Source organism: Crocuta crocuta, unplaced genomic scaffold (genome assembly GCF_008692635.1).
Source record: "Crocuta crocuta isolate KB4526 unplaced genomic scaffold, BGI_CrCroc_1.0 scaffold339, whole genome shotgun sequence".
NCBI lineage: Eukaryota > Metazoa > Chordata > Mammalia > Carnivora > Hyaenidae > Crocuta > Crocuta crocuta.
Genome location: NW_027530357.1, coordinates 343,071 through 359,197, shown reverse-complemented (window position 1 = coordinate 359,197; position 16,127 = coordinate 343,071). Strand labels below are relative to the sequence as shown.

General features: G+C 54.0%; 1 protein-coding gene across 4 annotated transcripts in view; it reads left to right on the top strand.

Moving 5' to 3' along the window:
* Positions 1-9,502, top strand: part of ACACB (acetyl-CoA carboxylase beta) — a 125,178-nt gene extending 115,676 nt beyond the window's left edge. For 3 of the 4 annotated variants that reach the window (XM_077765954.1, XM_077765951.1, XM_077765950.1), the window contains 9 exons: positions 644-740; positions 2,782-2,878; positions 3,441-3,576; positions 4,367-4,544; positions 6,416-6,528; positions 7,467-7,621; positions 8,162-8,332; positions 8,435-8,571; positions 9,165-9,502. In XM_077765954.1, coding sequence (XP_077622080.1) covers positions 644-740; positions 2,782-2,878; positions 3,441-3,576; positions 4,367-4,544; positions 6,416-6,528; positions 7,467-7,621; positions 8,162-8,332; positions 8,435-8,571; positions 9,165-9,291 — 1,211 coding nt within the window. In that variant the 3' untranslated portion in view covers positions 9,292-9,502. Of the gene's footprint in view, positions 1-643; positions 741-2,781; positions 2,879-3,440; positions 3,577-4,366; positions 4,545-6,415; positions 6,529-7,466; positions 7,622-8,161; positions 8,333-8,412; positions 8,572-9,164 lie in introns of those variants that run through there. The other variant, XM_077765952.1, reaches the window with a different exon arrangement.
* The last annotated feature ends 6,625 nt before the right edge of the window (positions 9,503-16,127 follow it).

The window sequence follows — 16,127 nt, the reverse complement described above, 5'->3', positions numbered from 1 at the left end:
TTGAGAGAGCTTTATCTTGTTTAAAAAACGTCCCACTGATTTCTGACCCTTTTCTCCATCCAGTCAGGCCAGCCCTCGGACACCAGACACCGGAGTTGGGCTGCTTTGCCTCCCTCACTGGCAGCTTGTGACCCCCGTGTCACCCGGCTCCTTTCTCCTTGTCCCCACCACAGCCGCGGACGCCATGGCGTCCATGCTTCCTCTGAAGGGATGGCTGCAGTGGACGTCATCATATTCCCTCCCCTTCCCCATCCCCCCCTTCTCTCTCTTTCCCTCTCTCTGAAATTGAAGACACCCCCCAGTGAAGCTACCGCCGGCACGTTGGGATGAGGTTCCCGGGTCCCCTCAGCTCTCTTTGCCTCTTGCGCTGACCCCTGGGACCAGGATCTCTGTGTGTTTGATGGTTGGATGTTACAAACGGGCTGAACTGCTGACTTGGAGTGTTTTCTGCAATCATGTGTTCTGCGTTTTGTTTTGCTTTGCTTTGTTTTCTTTTAACGGGGTTGGGGTCTCTGTGGTTTTCTGGAGAAACGGGGGTCTGGGCTGTCACAGGCAGGTTGTCTGCCCTCCCCCCCCAGGCAGACCCGGGGGGACCGTCATCAACCCGGCCCCGTGGCCTGGGCTTCTGTCCTTCTGCCCACAGCTCGGAAGGGGTCCTGGCAGAGTGGATTCTTTGACCGTGGCAGTTTCAAGGAAATCATGGCGCCTTGGGCCCAGACGGTGGTGACCGGACGAGCCAGGTAACCTGGGGATGGGGCAGCCTGCACTTGCCTGGCCTCACCAGGCCGTGGGACTCCCAGGCACCAGCCAGGGGTCCTTTCCCCCTGAGAGACCCCCAAGAACACTTTCCTTTTGGCCTCAGGGTTTTCTGAAAGGAAAACCAATTTGGGGGGATAGTTTTCTGGATGATGAACTTCTTCATAAAGTCTAGATTTTTCTGTGGCCTTAGAAGGCCATCTCAGCCAACCGCCTGCGGGGGACAGGACTCTGGCCCCTAGAGTCTGCCCCTGGGGCAGGGCTCCCTCGCCACGGGGGCCACAGACCCCTTTGGGAATCAGAAGACAGCTCCAGGCGATCCCAGCAGAAAACTACACAGATGCTCAAAACTATGAATTCTGTTTCACAAGGGGATGGCTTAATTGTTTGGATGCTTTCGGAGCTGAGCAGCTCACTCTTCACTGGTGCAGCCCTCCTCTCTTTAGACCTTTCCAGTTACCTGCGGGCTCCTCTCCAACATGGAGCCCTTATCATTTACCTCACAATTACCCCTATAAGTTAGCATTCAGATCCTGGCACCATGTAGTTGCTATGAGTCCAGGCTCTGGAGTTGGATCTGAGGTCAAGCCCAGCTCTGTCATCCACTTTCTCTGGGCCTTTACCTCCTCATCTGCAAGATGGGGATGATAATCCTGCCCCCAGTGGACTGCTGTGAGGACATTTGTTAAGCACTTAAAATATCCTAAGTCCTCCTCAGTGGCTATTCCTGTCCATGTCGGTGCTATTATCTTTCTCCTGGGCATAAATACATATTAAAATACTAAATATTAAGCCTAGTACTAATAGCTCATCACTTCTCTGTAAATGTTTTTTACATGTTTTTAAATGTTTATTTTTGAGAGAGAGAGCATTAGTGGGGGAGGGGCAGAGTGAGAGGGAGATACAGAATCTGAAGAAGGCTCCAGGCTCAGAGCTAGCTGTCAGCACGGAGCCCGACCCGGGGCTTGAACCCACGAAACGTGAGATCATGACCTGAGCCGAAGTTGGGCGCTCAACCAACAGAGCCACCCAGGCGCCCCGTCAGTGTTTTATTTTAAAAACATTTTGCGAAACCCTGCTCCCTCTTCTACACAGAAGCCCTTCCTTTATTTAAAGACCATCCCTTCACCTGCCTCGTAAACAAGAGTGACGGGGGTTGTGCCTGGCTCGGGGCTGGCCAGGAGCAAGCGGGTGGCAGTTGCCAACAGCACGGAATGCCCTGAGCCGAAGCTCCTTCAGGCTCCGCGGCCCCCACCCCTTTCCAGGCGCGCCTTGGTGCCTGGACCTGCCCATCCCACACGCCGCCTCCGTGTGGCAGGTCACACCTCGGTGCCTGGAGGGAGGAAGGTGTGTTCCGTGACCTTGCTGCACCCGGCACGTTTCAAGTGCTCAGCACCCACATGAGGTTGCACATCGCGGCTGCCGTTCTGGGTGACACGGATGGAACACAGCATCGCGGCAAGTCCTAGTGGATGGCGCTGCTCCGGGCCCTGCGCTGGCCTGACCCTCCCCATCCCCACAATGGCTGCTGCCCCAAGGAGGGCACCAGGGCCGCCTTCCCAGCCCGCCGGCTGGTGCGGAGGCTCTTACTGCTTGGGAGCCGGCTTCTTTGCCTTCCAGTAAAACAACCCGCCAGGGGTGCCTAGGTGGCTCAGTCAGTTGAGCATCCAACTTCGGCTCAGGTCACAATCTCGCAGTTCGTGGGTTCGAGCCCCACATCGGACTCTGTGCTGACAGCTCAGAGCCTCTTGCGGATTCTGTGTCTCCCTCTCTCTGCCCCTCCCCTGCTCATGCTCTCTCTCTCTCTCTCTCTCAGAAATAAATAAAAAACACTAAAAAAAAAAAAAACACAACCCGCCAGAGTACAAGCTGTGCACTTGTCTGCATGCATGCCCACATCCCAGCCTTTAGTGCCAGGTACCTGGGATGCCCAGAGAATGTCAGCCAGGGCCAGGCAGACCCATCTACTCCCAAATCCAAGGGCGCGTTGCCCAACTCCTGGCTGGCCCATTCTCCACCTCACAGGCTGGGGGGGATCCCTGTTGGAGTGATTGCTGTGGAGACGCGGACCGTGGAGGTGGTGGTGCCTGCAGACCCCGCCAACCTGGATTCCGAGGCCAAGGTCAGAGAGCTGGGGATTTGGGACTGCGGGTTCAGCTGGCTCAGGCAGCCTGAGTGCATCCTGGGTGGTCACTCACCTGCCTTTCTGGGTGGAGCCTCAGGGCAGTCCCTGGCCCTAGAGGCTCGTGTCTCCAGCACCATCTCTGTGGGACGCATAAGTGTCCCACACTGTCTTTCTTCTTCAGGGGGTGACAGGTCCCTGGGAATCCCTCCTGCCCTCAGCTCCTGGCCCCATCCATGACTCTAGCTGGGCTGTGGCACATACCAGGAGGAGCTCACGGGTCAGAGGGTGGGTCCTAGGACTCAGGACGGCCTGGACTGACTTGTTACGCCTTTGAGGCTGTAAATGAGGCAGAAGGCACCTCCCTGGGCTGCAGTGTGACGGGGAAGCAGGGCCCCTGGCAGACACACTTTGGGCCCTCCCTGTGAGCCCTGGCTCTGGTGTGGGTGCCAACACAGATCAGATTGCCTGCCCCCGAGGGTATGGTTCAGAGGGCTGTCCCCACGTCCCTTGCCGCCACTCCTGCACCGAGGAGTCTGATCCAGGCCACCCCGTGTTCTAGGTAATCCAGCAGGCGGGCCAAGTGTGGTTTGCAGACTCCGCCTCCAAGACGGCCCAGGTCATAAGGGATTTCAACCGAGAGAAGTTGCCCCTGATGGTCTTTGCCAACTGGAGGGGATTCGCCGGTGGCATGAAAGGTAAAGCCAGCTCGCCTGTGGGTGTCCCAAAGCTGCAGGGCCAGCACCCAGGACAGGGAAACCCCCTCAAGGTGGCGTTGTCGCATCATCATCGTAGCCGAGCTGCGCGCCAGGCCCCCCACCCCCACCCCCAGGGGCAGGAGCAGTTCAGGACCATCTTCCCATTTCACAGATGAGGAACTGAGGGCTCCCAGCGTGACTAGCCAGAGGTCACCCTGTGAGAGGCAGGGCAAGGTGGGCCACCCTGGCAACTTTTGCTGCCGTGAAGGGGCTAAGGATAAGACCAACCTGCGAGAGGTCCGAAGTGAGGATTTGCTATGAGCTGATCATGGTACATGGTGTCAGCTCCTGGCATGATGATGGCTGGTTTCATTATTGCAGCCTGACCACGTAAGGCGCCTGGCGCTTGGAGAGCCTCGTCTTGGAAAACAAGGGCCACACTGTCTGTGGGCGGGAGGGAAGGATCTGTGTCATTGCTGGACAGGGACAGGGCGGGGGTAGTCACCTGTCAGAGCTGGAAGGAAGGGACCCTTGAGATTGCCTTATACTTTACAGACGGGGACGCGGAGGCACCAGTGCAGGGCGGGGGCAGTGGTATGGCTAAGGTCACACGGACAGTCAGGGCGCAGTCTGCACTGGGCCTGCACTTCTGTTCTTTCCATGGTGCCATGAAGCATCCCAGCCGAACATGCTTTCTCGGGCTTCCCAGGGCATCGACGGCTGCGGGCTTGGCATGCGGACAGGTGCTGGGGCCTGAAGCCTCCTCACCAGGCAACTGCTTTGCTTTCAGACATGTACGACCAGGTGCTAAAGTTTGGAGCCTACATCGTGGACAGCCTCAGGCAGTACAAGCAGCCCATCATCATCTATATCCCACCCTATGCCGAGCTGCGGGGGGGCTCCTGGGTGGTCGTGGACTCTTCCATCAACCCCCTGTACATAGAAATGTACGCAGACAAGGAGAGCAGGTGGGTGTGTGACCCTCGACCTGGTTTCGCCTCACCCCCAGTCCCGAAGCCCCATCACCTTCGAGCCGCTGGCCAGGGATTGCCGGGGCATTCTGAGGTTCTGAAGGATGGAGAGCCTCCAGCTTTACCAGTCCAAACCTAGCAGCCGGTGCACTGGTGGATTTTCTCAGGAGAATTCATGGCTGGAGCGGGAGGTGACAGAACTGTTGTCTGTTCTGTTTGCAATCAAAACTTAAGGGGACACCAAAAGCACCTGAGCTTCCTGGCAGCCAGGATAAAAACAGAAATAGAGCCAGTCATCTAGTTCTCACTGAGCTCTGAGTCTCCGCCAAAGCTGTGAGTTCCTAGAGGGGCTGTGCTTTATTCAGTTTTACACCCCAGGGCTTCGCACAATGCCTGACTGCTAGCAGGTGGTTGGGAAATCCTGGCTGACCAATTGACTGGTAAATACTTGCATGAGAGGTTCCTGGTTCTTCAGGAGAAAGAAAACCCTGGCTTTCTGAACTTTGTTAAGGAGGGATTCATTCATTCCAGGAACGTTTACAGAAAGGATAATGACAGTAGTACTCACCACATGGTGTTTGAGTAACTTTAAAGTGAAGACTCTAGGGGGCCTGGGTGGCTCAGTCGGTTAAGCGTCCGACTTCGGCTCAGGTCATGATCTCATGGTTCGTGGGTTCGAACCCCATATCAGGCTCTATGCTGACAGCCAGCTTAGAGGCTGGAGCCTGTTTCAGGTTCTGTGTCTCCCTCTCTCTCTGACCCTCCCTTGCTCACACTGTCTCTGTCTCTCAGAAATAAATAAAACATTAAAAATTTTTTTTGAAATAAATAAAGTGAAGACTCTAAGTTGGGGCACCTGGGTGGCCCTGTCGGTTAGGTGTCCCACTTCAGTTCAGTTCATGATCTTGCGGTCTGTGAGTTTGAGCCCTGTGTTGGGCTCTGTGCTGACAGCTCAGAGCATGGAGCCTGCTTCAGATTTTGTGTCTCCCTCTTTCTCTCTGTTCCCCCCCACTCACACTTTGTCTCTCAAAACTGAATAAATGTTTAAAAAATTTTTTTAAAAAAGAGGAAGACTCTAAGCTATGTGCTGTGTAGGATGTAAAGACCTCAGGAGTAGTTTTGCCCCAAATATAGTCATCCTCTTCCCATGTCTGTAATTCATTCATTCATTCAATGAGTATTTATCGAGTATCTACTATGTACCAGGCATCATGGTAGACATTGTGATATGGTGCACGTGAGTGAAACCTGCCCCTCCTTCAGTGCACCTAGACCATCATGGGGGACTTGTTGAGGTCAGCCCTCCAGGATGACTCAAGACATGAGTAGCCTCAAGTGGGGTCGTTACCTTTTCACTCTGGCCACCAGGAAGCTCAGAGCTACGTAGAGTATTCCTCAGGGCTTCCAAGCCATCAAAAGGGGATGAAGGGGGCAGTGTGGAGGTGAGTGAGAGAGCCAGCTCATAGTGGACCACATTGAGTTCTCCATTGTTCCTTTGTGGGCTTGGAGGAGATCAGAAACAGCACCCTGGCCCGAGGAGGGCAGGATTAGGAAAGTCAGAAAGGAGTGTAGCTGAAGAACGGGAGGGCTGTGCTGTTCTGGAGAAGAGTCCTGTGCTCCCAGAGCCGGAAGGGCGTTCCAGGGTTCAAAAAATATGATTTTAAGAGGTTGGCTCAGCCCCTCTCTATTTTATGGATATAGAAGCAGATGATCAGAGTCCCCTCTGACTTGCCCAAGGTCACAGAGTGAGTCGTGAAAGAGCTAAGAACTCACACCCCGACTTCCTGGCTCCCCTGTCTCCACCCCCACGTCTCCTGGCTGTAGCTTGCTGGGGAACATCTTCCACCCCCTTCCTCTTCCTTTTTCAGGGCCAGCATTCTGGAGCCGGAGGGAACAGTAGAGATTAAATACCGCAAGAAAGATCTGATAAAGACCATGAGGAGGATCGACCCAGTTTACAAGAAGCTCGTGGAGCAACTAGGTGAGAGGGTTGGAAGTGCCTCAGGTCTCTGAGGACAGGGGGACCCAGCCCGCTCTGCCTCTGCGGGATTCTCATCTGGTACAAACCAAGTACAGCTGTGCCGAAACATCTCAAAAGTCGTGTTTTAAATGTGCTCCTATAGCAAAATCAGCCCCTTTGCCGTTAAAATATATGTTTAATGCCTTAGTGTATTTGCTTCTGAACACACACAAGATACAACAATGGAAGTATTGGGGGCCAGTGAGGAAGATGAGAATTTGTGCAGCAAAATGTCCCTTTAGAATTTTCCATCAGACATAAAGTATGCTACCGATTTTGTCTGAGTGATAGCTTTGTTCCCCTGGTCACCTTAGATGTAATTCTCTTTAAAAGTCCATATTGGGTGGCGATGTCTTTATACCTGTGCTCTTCACAAGATTGTGTGTGTGCGCGCGCGCGCATATGCGCACAATTTCTTTGGTTTGATGTCCGAGTAATGCTGATCCCTTAGGATGAATTGGGAGCGTTCTCTCCCGTTTTCTGAGTTTGAATTGGCTTTATATCTTTAAATCTTTGATAGGAAGTTTCTGGCTACAAATTCATCTTGACTATATGTAGGACTCTGCAGGTGATCTGTTTCCTCTTGGCGTAGCTGCCACAGTTTATACATTTCAAAGAATTTGTTTCATCTAAGGAGTGAAATTGGCACAGGGTTGCCTATCATGTCCCCTTACTATATTTTGCAACATGTGTTAAAAGTAGTAAATGATCGTAGCCCATGAGCACAGTGGTTCTTCCCGAGAAGGGTGGAGGGGGGGCACATTTACAGTGGCACGCTGAGTGCCTCTGGCCATGGTGAGCGCGTTTCTGAGACCCTGCGAGCAGCCTGCTTTGGGGGTACCTTCAGAATTAGAGCGCAGGCCTGTCCTGCAAACCCCGGTTTGTGCTCTTGCCCACAGGAGCGTCGGAGCTCTCCGACCAGGACCGCAAGGACCTGGAGGGCCAGCTGAAGGCCCGGGAGGACCTGCTCATGCCCATCTACCACCAGGTGGCGGTGCAGTTCGCCGACCTCCACGACACGGCCTTCTGCGTGCTGGAGAAGGGTACCATCTCTGTAAGAGCCTGCAGCTGCGGGGGCCCCGCGTGAAGGCCCCGTCCTAAGGTCACCTGCTCTCCAACCGGAGGAGATCTGGGCTCAAAAGCTACATGTTAAAAACACCTGGGGAGCTACAAAAATAAAAATCCCAGTGCCCCGGTGACTCTCCGGACCAGTGAAATCAGAGTATCTGGGGGGTGGGAGCCCGGTATCAGTACGGCTGCAAATATCCAAGAGATTTCAACGGGCAGCAAGGTTTGGGAACCACCAATCTGACCTCTGTGTGTGTCTGTAACCTCGGGGCCGGANCCCACCCCATCGCCCCCCCCCCAAAAAAATATCCGACCCTCACCCACCACCCCTCCCTCCCAGCCAGCCCAAACCCTCCATGCGTCTGGTAAACCAGCGCAGAGTCCCGGTGAAAATCTTGGCCCCGCCACCTCTCCAGAGCCTCAGCTGCCGGGCCTATAAGATGGGAATGATCACAGAGCTTGCACCGAGGGCAGGGCCCGCCCCCCACCCCCTTCGGAGGGCTCAAAGCCTGGGGCTTGTCCGCAGGACATTGTGAACTGGAAGACCTCGCGCACCTTCCTGTACTGGCGGCTGCGCCGCCTCCTGCTGGAGGACCAGGTGAAGCAGAAGGTGCTGCAGGCCAGCAGTGAGCTGAGCCACGTGCACATCCAGTCCATGCTGCGCCGGTGGTTCGTGGAGACGGAGGGGCCCGTGAAGGTGGGTCGCCGGAGACAGGACGGGTGGGCGGGCAGGGCCGGGCAGGGCCAGCCTGCTTAGGCGCGGGCTCCCTCTCTGAGGCCGCCTCTCCCCCGCCCCCAGGCCTACCTGTGGGATAACAACCAGGTAGTGGTACAGTGGCTGGAACAGCACTTGCAGGGGGGCGCCGGCCTGCGTTCCACCATCCGTGAGAACATCAAGTGCTTGAAGCGAGACTCGGTCCTCAAGTCCATCAGACGGTAAATCCTACCCCCGCTTATCCCTTGGACTCCTTGGGAAGTGCGGGAGCCAGGATTTAGCTCCAGCCGCCTGACCCGGTGGGGGGAGGGGGTGCGGCTTGACTCCAGCATTGTATGCTGTGCCTCCCCCCTCCCCCGCTCAGCCTCCTGTGTTGAGGTTCACAGCTAGGGTGCATCTGGGAGAACCCACATTCTTAACTGCGAGGCCAGAGGCCACTGGCTCCCTTTTTCTATCAGCCTTTCCAAAGGATTTGCTCTCCCCATTCCAAGAGGGCCCCTGCGAGGTGGGTAGTCAGGTATGTGGGTCCCCATTTGGGGAATGAAGCTGAAGTTAGGGGAAATACCGGGTCTCCAGTCACACAGCTAGTGACTGACAGGGTCCACTGTCCTTCAAAGTATTCTGACCCCTGGCATTCCTGACACATGGGACCCCCCCCCCACGGTGACCGCAGCACAAAGAGATTTGGGAGCCCTGGGTCATCACCTGCCCAGGAACATGACACGGTCCCGCACAGGGATTTTTAGGGACCGCCCTAGGACCCTCTGACCTAAGTGGCAGGAATGACCCGCCCTTTTCTCCCTTCCCTCTGCAGCCTGGTCCAAGACAACCCTGACGTGGCCATGGACAGCATAGTGTACATGAGCCAGCACATCAGCCCGGCACAGCGGGCCCAAGTCATTCACCTGCTGTCCACCATGGACAGCGCACCCTCCACCTGACCCCGCCCACTCGGCCCCTTCCAGGACCACAGGCTGGGCAAACCATGCTGACCCGCCTACCGCAGGCCTCATCAGGACCTTGGGGGGTTGCTTTTTAAAAACAAACAAACAAACAAAAAACAGAAATCCCTGGGCGTTTCTGCAGGGCTGCTGGCCTCCCACTCACTCCTGTCTCAATAAAAAGCCCAGGAGTGCCCCTTCCACGCAGAAATAGCTTCCTGTGCATCGCTGGGAAATTTTTCTGGTGTCTCAAGAAATTTTTTTCTGCCACATCCCTGAATCAAACTGAACCCCACACTCCCCAGTTTCCTCTAGATTTCCAGTGCCTGGCATGCGGGACCCGGATGTTTTTCTGGGCTTGTTTTATATCAGATCATGGAATCTTTTATTATTTTACTCCGAGACCAGTTGCTGACGTAAGCATCGGATATAGTTCGGCAGAAGGAACAGGCCAAGGAAGGAAGTGCAGAAAAAGAAGACAGGCCGATTTTTGTAATGATGCTTCTTGGGAAACTTGTCAAGTTACCTGGGAAAGGGCATGAATGATTTTTTTTTAAAGACTAAAATGGTGTACCATTCCCCACACGGCCCCTGGGGAATGGCCAGGAGATATCTCGCTGCTAAGCCTTGCTGACAGATCCCATTTTTGAAAGAGGGAAAGCACATGGGCAGAACTGTTTGCCCGCACGTTTCTGGACCTTTGAAGACAACTTCTATGTGGCTCCCAGCCCTCCCCCGGCCCCTTCCCTGGGAGGAGACAAGGACTGCCCCCTCCCCTCTGCGTGCAGCCTGATGGCCAGGTTGGGAATGCAGAGGCAGAAGGCAGATGGTCACCAGACTCACAGCCCAGCTGACCCATGAGTGTCACTGCTAGGATTGCCACCACCCACCTCGGAGGGCCCCTCTGCTGGTACCCCTCACCTGGTGCCTTGACGTCTGTGGGGGGATCTCGCCCCAAGGGGCAGAGCTCTTTGTGAGGACTGGACCATGAGAGCCACACCAATTTGCTCAGAGAGGTCTCTTTGACCTGCCCACCAGCACTCGGGCTCTGGAGGCTTGCTCTCCTCCTGCCCCATCTGTCCATCCCTAGGTGCCAGCAATGGGGGCAGATGGCCACCCTCCACCCCCCCACCCCCCAATGCTGGGATGGGAAGTTTGTCTGAGGACACCAGATGTCATGCCTGGCCACTTTGGAGCCCGCGAGGCTGCTCAGGGAAGCCCCCCACCAGCCGGGATGCTTCAGGATGCCTGAGTTGAAAAAAAATACAGTTCGGGGGCACGTGGGTGGCTCAGTCGGCTGAGCATCCGGCTTCGGCTGGGGTCATGATCTCGCGGCTCATGAGTTCGAGCCCCACGTCGAGCTCTGTGCTGTCAGTTCCGAGCCTTGAGCCCGCTTCCGATTCTGTGTCTCTCTCTCCCTCCTTGCCCCTCCCCTGCTTGTGCTCTGTCTCTTAANTGTTGTCCCGTCCTGAGGCCGATTTGGGCAGAACATGGGAATCCGTGCTGACTCGGGGACTGAATGTTTCCGAGTGCAGGAGGCTCCCTTGGTTTTGGAAGGGAAGGCAAGTCCATAACTAGCTGCCCACCAGGTGCGGTGGGTGGGGGACACTCCAGGAGATGGGTGGAATAAAGTATTTTTTAAAGGAAGCACTTTGGGGGCACCTGGGTGGCTCAGTCAGTTGAGCTTCTGGCTTCCGCCCATGTCAGTCTCATGGCTTGTGAGTTCAAGCCCTGCGTTGGGCTGTGCTGACAGCTCAGAGCCTGGAACCTACTTTGGAGTCTGTGTCCTTCTCTCTCNTGGCTTGTGAGTTCAAGCCCTGCGTTGGGCTGTGCTGACAGCTCAGAGACTGGAACCTTCTTCGGATTCTGTGTCCTTCTCTCTCTCTCCCTCCCCTGTTTGTGCTCTGTCTCCTCTCAAAAATAAACATTAAAGGAAGCACTTTGGCCTTGACTTACTATCTGGGCTGCCTCTCTGGGTGATCGCCCTGGAGCTCACCAGCCTCCCACATTGGCTGAGATCTTGAGCAAGCCCCCATCTGAGGAAGACAAAGCTCTGATAGGAGTTTGTATCCCAGAAGTCACAAGCGGACTTTGTCTTTTCAAGCTTGATTTCAAAAATGGGCAGGTGCTGCTGTCTGCCATCTGATGGGGGAGAGGGGGGTGACCTAGCACATTGGCAATCATCTGATAGTACTTTCCCTGATGAGGCTGACTTTCCTCCTCCCTGGAGTTTAGGGCAGCCACCTCCGGGGAAGAGGGGAGGGATCGTGCCACCGAGTGTGGACAGAGGCCTCGGCGGGTAGCTTGGGTCCAAACCGGATGTGGCCCTCAAGAGCCTCTGAAGTGCATGCTACACTCTGTCCTCACTTTTATAGACTAGAAAACTCCAGCTCAGAAAGAAGAGGCTTGCCGGAGCTCACACAGCTGGTGAGAGTGGGGACCCGGCACCTAGACTTACCCAGACCCGATCTTCCTAGGCTTTTTGCTGTCCCATAGATCCTGAACCTCTGCAAAGGTCATATTCCAGCACATGAGGACACCATCTAGACCAGCCCACCCCCTCCGAACTCCCCCTCCGGCTAATCTGACCAACATCAACATTTGGATTCCCTTCTAGAACCTGGGTCCTCAAGGCCAAGCTGCCCTCCCCATTCACTGAAGTCCCTCCCTCCCTGGATCAGCAGGCTCTAGGGGTCGTCTGGGTGGCTCAGTCGGTTAAGCAGGCTCTGGAGCACCCCCCGCCCTCCCAGCCACGTGAATGAACCCGGTGTCCTTGTACGTACAGCTTATCCACATCACGCATGTGGGGTGCTGCCCAACGTGGCACCCCCTGCCTGGGCCATCTCAACTTCTGCCTCTTGCTTTGCCTTTCTCACCTAATTCTCCAAATCCAAGTCACTTGGCCTTATAGCCCAAGGTCATTTACCCCTGACGCATGATGATGAAAAAAAAATTTCCAAACATCAACAGGCTGACTTCCCTGCGGCAGACACCCAGTCATTCGGGGCTGGCTGCTCGCATTGTCATTTTCCTGTGCTTGTACTGGTTGGTCCGTCTACCCGCCCCTCTCTCAATCTGTCAATCCATTTTCTTATTTGGACACATTTCAGAGACATCAGACATTTACCCAGACATCAGTATACTTGTCTGGGGAGGGGAGGTTGCATTTCACAAGGCTGTTGTTTTTAACCTTTAAATCACATCCCCAGCTCTGCAGCTGAGAGTATGTTGAGAACAACACAGCTATGTCGAGGTGAGGTGGCCAGCCGTGTGGCTGGTAGAGGATCTGCAGCCTCACAGTGCCCAGTTCTGTCTGTGCCAAGCATCTTCATCAACTATTCATTGAGCATGTACTATGTGCCACACGCTGTGTGAGCAAGACAGCCCACGCCTGCCCTCGGGAGCTGTTTTCCAGGGTCCCCAAAGGTAGAAATTGCAAGTGGTTAACCGTAAGGAGATGTTCACCATCACAACTCGTCAAAACAGAGTCATGCCCAGGGGTCGTTGTAATTTCGTGCCCTATTTCTTTCAGAGATGGGTCCACCCTTCAGGGTTGCTGTGATAGGAACCGAATAGAGATCACCCATAAGACCACAGCAGGGGTCCCCAGATGACAGGCAGGCACAGGAAAGGGTCCTGCGCACTCGACTAGTGTGGGCAAGCCTGTCTTCTGGGCATTGTCCATGCAGCTGATGCCCGGAGCTGCGCTGAGGCTCTCTGCCAATTGTCTATCCCCCAAATGCCCCTTCACTGCTCCAAGTACCCGCTGGGAAGAGTGCTTACTTAATCCCACATGGACTGGCATGAGCCACGCCCAGCCTGCCCATCCTCCTTATGGACTCCGTCATCACCAAGCACCATTACCAGTTCACTCCAGGTAAGCACAGACTGTATCTCCTGTCAGAAACCTTCTTCCACTTTGGCCTTTGCCTGGCTGACTCCTACTCATCCCTAAAAACCCAACTCAGATGGTGCTTCCTCCAGGCAGTTCTCCCTGACCCCCCCCCCCCCATTGGGTTGGGAGCCTCTCCCTTGCAGTTTTACAGCCTCTAGCCTGCTCCTTTTGTGTGATACATATACATATATATGAAACATGGATTTGAAAATGAAATATATACCTAGGGATCCCTAAATCCCTCTGGCTACTGAGCCAAGGAGGGATACCGGAGAGCCATCTTTTGGGCGGAGAGGTCCCTTCTGGAAGGTGAGGGGAAAGGCCACTTTCAATGATGGTCTGTATCTTGTGATATTCTGACCCTTGTATATCTCTGAGAGCAGCTTCGTGTACAGGACACACAGGCCAGTGGTCTAGGATTCCTCATTTTTCATAACCATTTACCATTTTAGCTGTTTTAACCATTTTTGAAGTGTCCAGTCCGGTGGCCTTATATACAGTCACACTGTTGGGCAAATCAGCACCACAGTCCATCTCCACAACATCATCATCTCCAATGGAAACTCCCTACCCATCAAGCACCCCCACTTCCCCCTACCCCCAGTCCTGGCGCCCACCAGCTGCTTTCTGTCTGCATGCATTTGCCTACTCGAGGTTCGTCATCTAAGTGGATGCATACAGTGCTTGTCTTTTTGTGTCTGGCTTATTTCACTCATGTCCACAAGGCTTCATCTACGTTGTAGCGAGTGTCAGAATGCCCTTCCTTTTTAAGGCTGGATAACATTCCATNCTCTGGCTGCTATAACAAAATACCACAGACTGAGGCGGGCAGGGGGGGGCCTTATAAATAACAGGAATTCTTTGCTTACAGTTCTGCAGGCTAGAAATCCAAGATCAAAATGACACCATGCCTCTTCTGGGCCACAAACTTTTCTGTGTCCTCACATGGCAGAAGGGGCAAGACCTCTCTGGGACCTCTTATAAAAGCATTAATCCCATTCTTGAAGCTTCCACCCTCATGATCTATATGGCCCCAGAGGCCCCACCTCCTAATGTCATCACATCTGCATCAGCATTCCAGCATATAAATGGCAGGAGGGGGCTGCAGAACACAAACTTTCAGACCGTAGCACCCATATTCCGCTATCCATCCATCCATGGTCACTTCTTTGGCTTCCACCTTTTGGCTTTTGTTTTTTGTTGTTTTTTTTTAATGTTTTTTTTTTTTTAAATTTCTGAGAGAGAGACAGCATGAGAAGGGGAGGGGCAGAGAGAGAGGGAGACACAGAATCTGAAACAGGCTCTGAGCTAGCTGTCAGCACAGAGCCTGACGTGGGGCCCGAACCCACAAACCATGAGATCACGACCTGAGCCGAAGTCGGACACCCAACTGACTGAGCCACCCAGGCACCCCCCACATTTTGGCTTTTGTGAACAGCGCCGCCATGAACATGGACATGCATATCCATCTCAGAGTCCTTCCTTCCAGTTCCTTGCGGGCATATATGCCTACACATGGAATTGCCAGACCAGACAGCAGTTCTTTGCTTAACTTTCTGAGAAAATGCCACACTGGTTCCCGTGGCGGCTACACCAGTTTACATTCCCACCAACAGCCCACAAGGGATCTTAACCTTGACAACACTCAAATTGGCTTTTTTGTTCTTTTTGATAGTAGCCATCCTTTCAGGTCAAGCCTAGAAGTAATTTTCACTCAAAAGGCATTGAACCTTGTATCGCTCAAACACAGTGGCNGCTGGGACCCACCCCCCCCCAGAGGAGAAAACCAGTGCCTCACTCATCTACTTCTGTTTCCTTCATTCCTTTCCCTGAACCTCCACCAGCTGAGCCTTGGGGAGCAAATGCGAGGCAAGGCAGTGCGGTGCCGTGCAAAGGGCCTGGAGATCTTCACGCCTAGGGTCAAACCCCAGCTGCATAACTTGTTTCTGCCCCCACTTTAACCCCAGCAAGCAAGCGGACGGGGCCAGCTGAGCCCCGAGAGACAGATGATAGGCTTGGGGAAACAGAGTGCCATTGGAATCCCATCTCCACCCCTTACTAATCACAGGAAATGGCTTAGCCGCTCTGAGCCTCACTTTTGCCTTCTGTAAAATGGGATGTTTGTTTCCTGTGGTGGCTTTAACAATTAGCACAAACACCGTGGCTTAAAAACAACACAAATTTGTCATCTTTCGGTTCTGGAGATCATTAGTCTGCAATCGGTGCTGTGAAGCCTGTGGTCCTTTTTTGTTTGTTTGTTTTATTTTGAGAGAGAGTGCGCGAGTGGGGAGGGGTTGAGAGAGAAAAATCCCAAGCTGGCTCCGCAGAGCCTGACTCGGGGCTTGAATTCACGAACCGTGACATGATGACCTGAGTGGAAACTGGGAGTCAGACGCTTGACCGTCCTAGCCACACAGGCGCCCCGCCCATGCTCCTTTTGAAATCTCTAAGGGAAAGTCCATGTTCTGGTGTTTTCCAGCATCTAGAGGCCTCATTCCACATTCACAGCCAGCAAGGAAACATCATCAGGGCTGACACCAATCCTGCCTCCCTCTTTCACTTACAAGGACCCTGTGATGACCACAGCGCCTCCCTGGATAACCCATATCCGCTCCCTGGTGTAAGACAGATGCTGTAATTAATTCATTAGTACAAGCTTAATTCCTCCACTCCCCTCATTCCCCTTGCTGGAACCTACCAAAGTCACCGGATAGGACGTGGCCACCATTGGGAGCTTGTATTCCGCCTCCCACAGCCGATGACAGCTGTACCCCATGGAGAACGGGATAAACGAAATAAACCACGCTGCCTGCGTGTAGCATGGAGGACGCCCCCCCACACGTCACCCGATGTCGTTACTGTTTTTGTTGTTAGAATGTGGACGATTTCTCCTGGAGGCAGAAGAGTAAAGCTGCGTGATGGTGAGCTAAGCCTTAGTTTT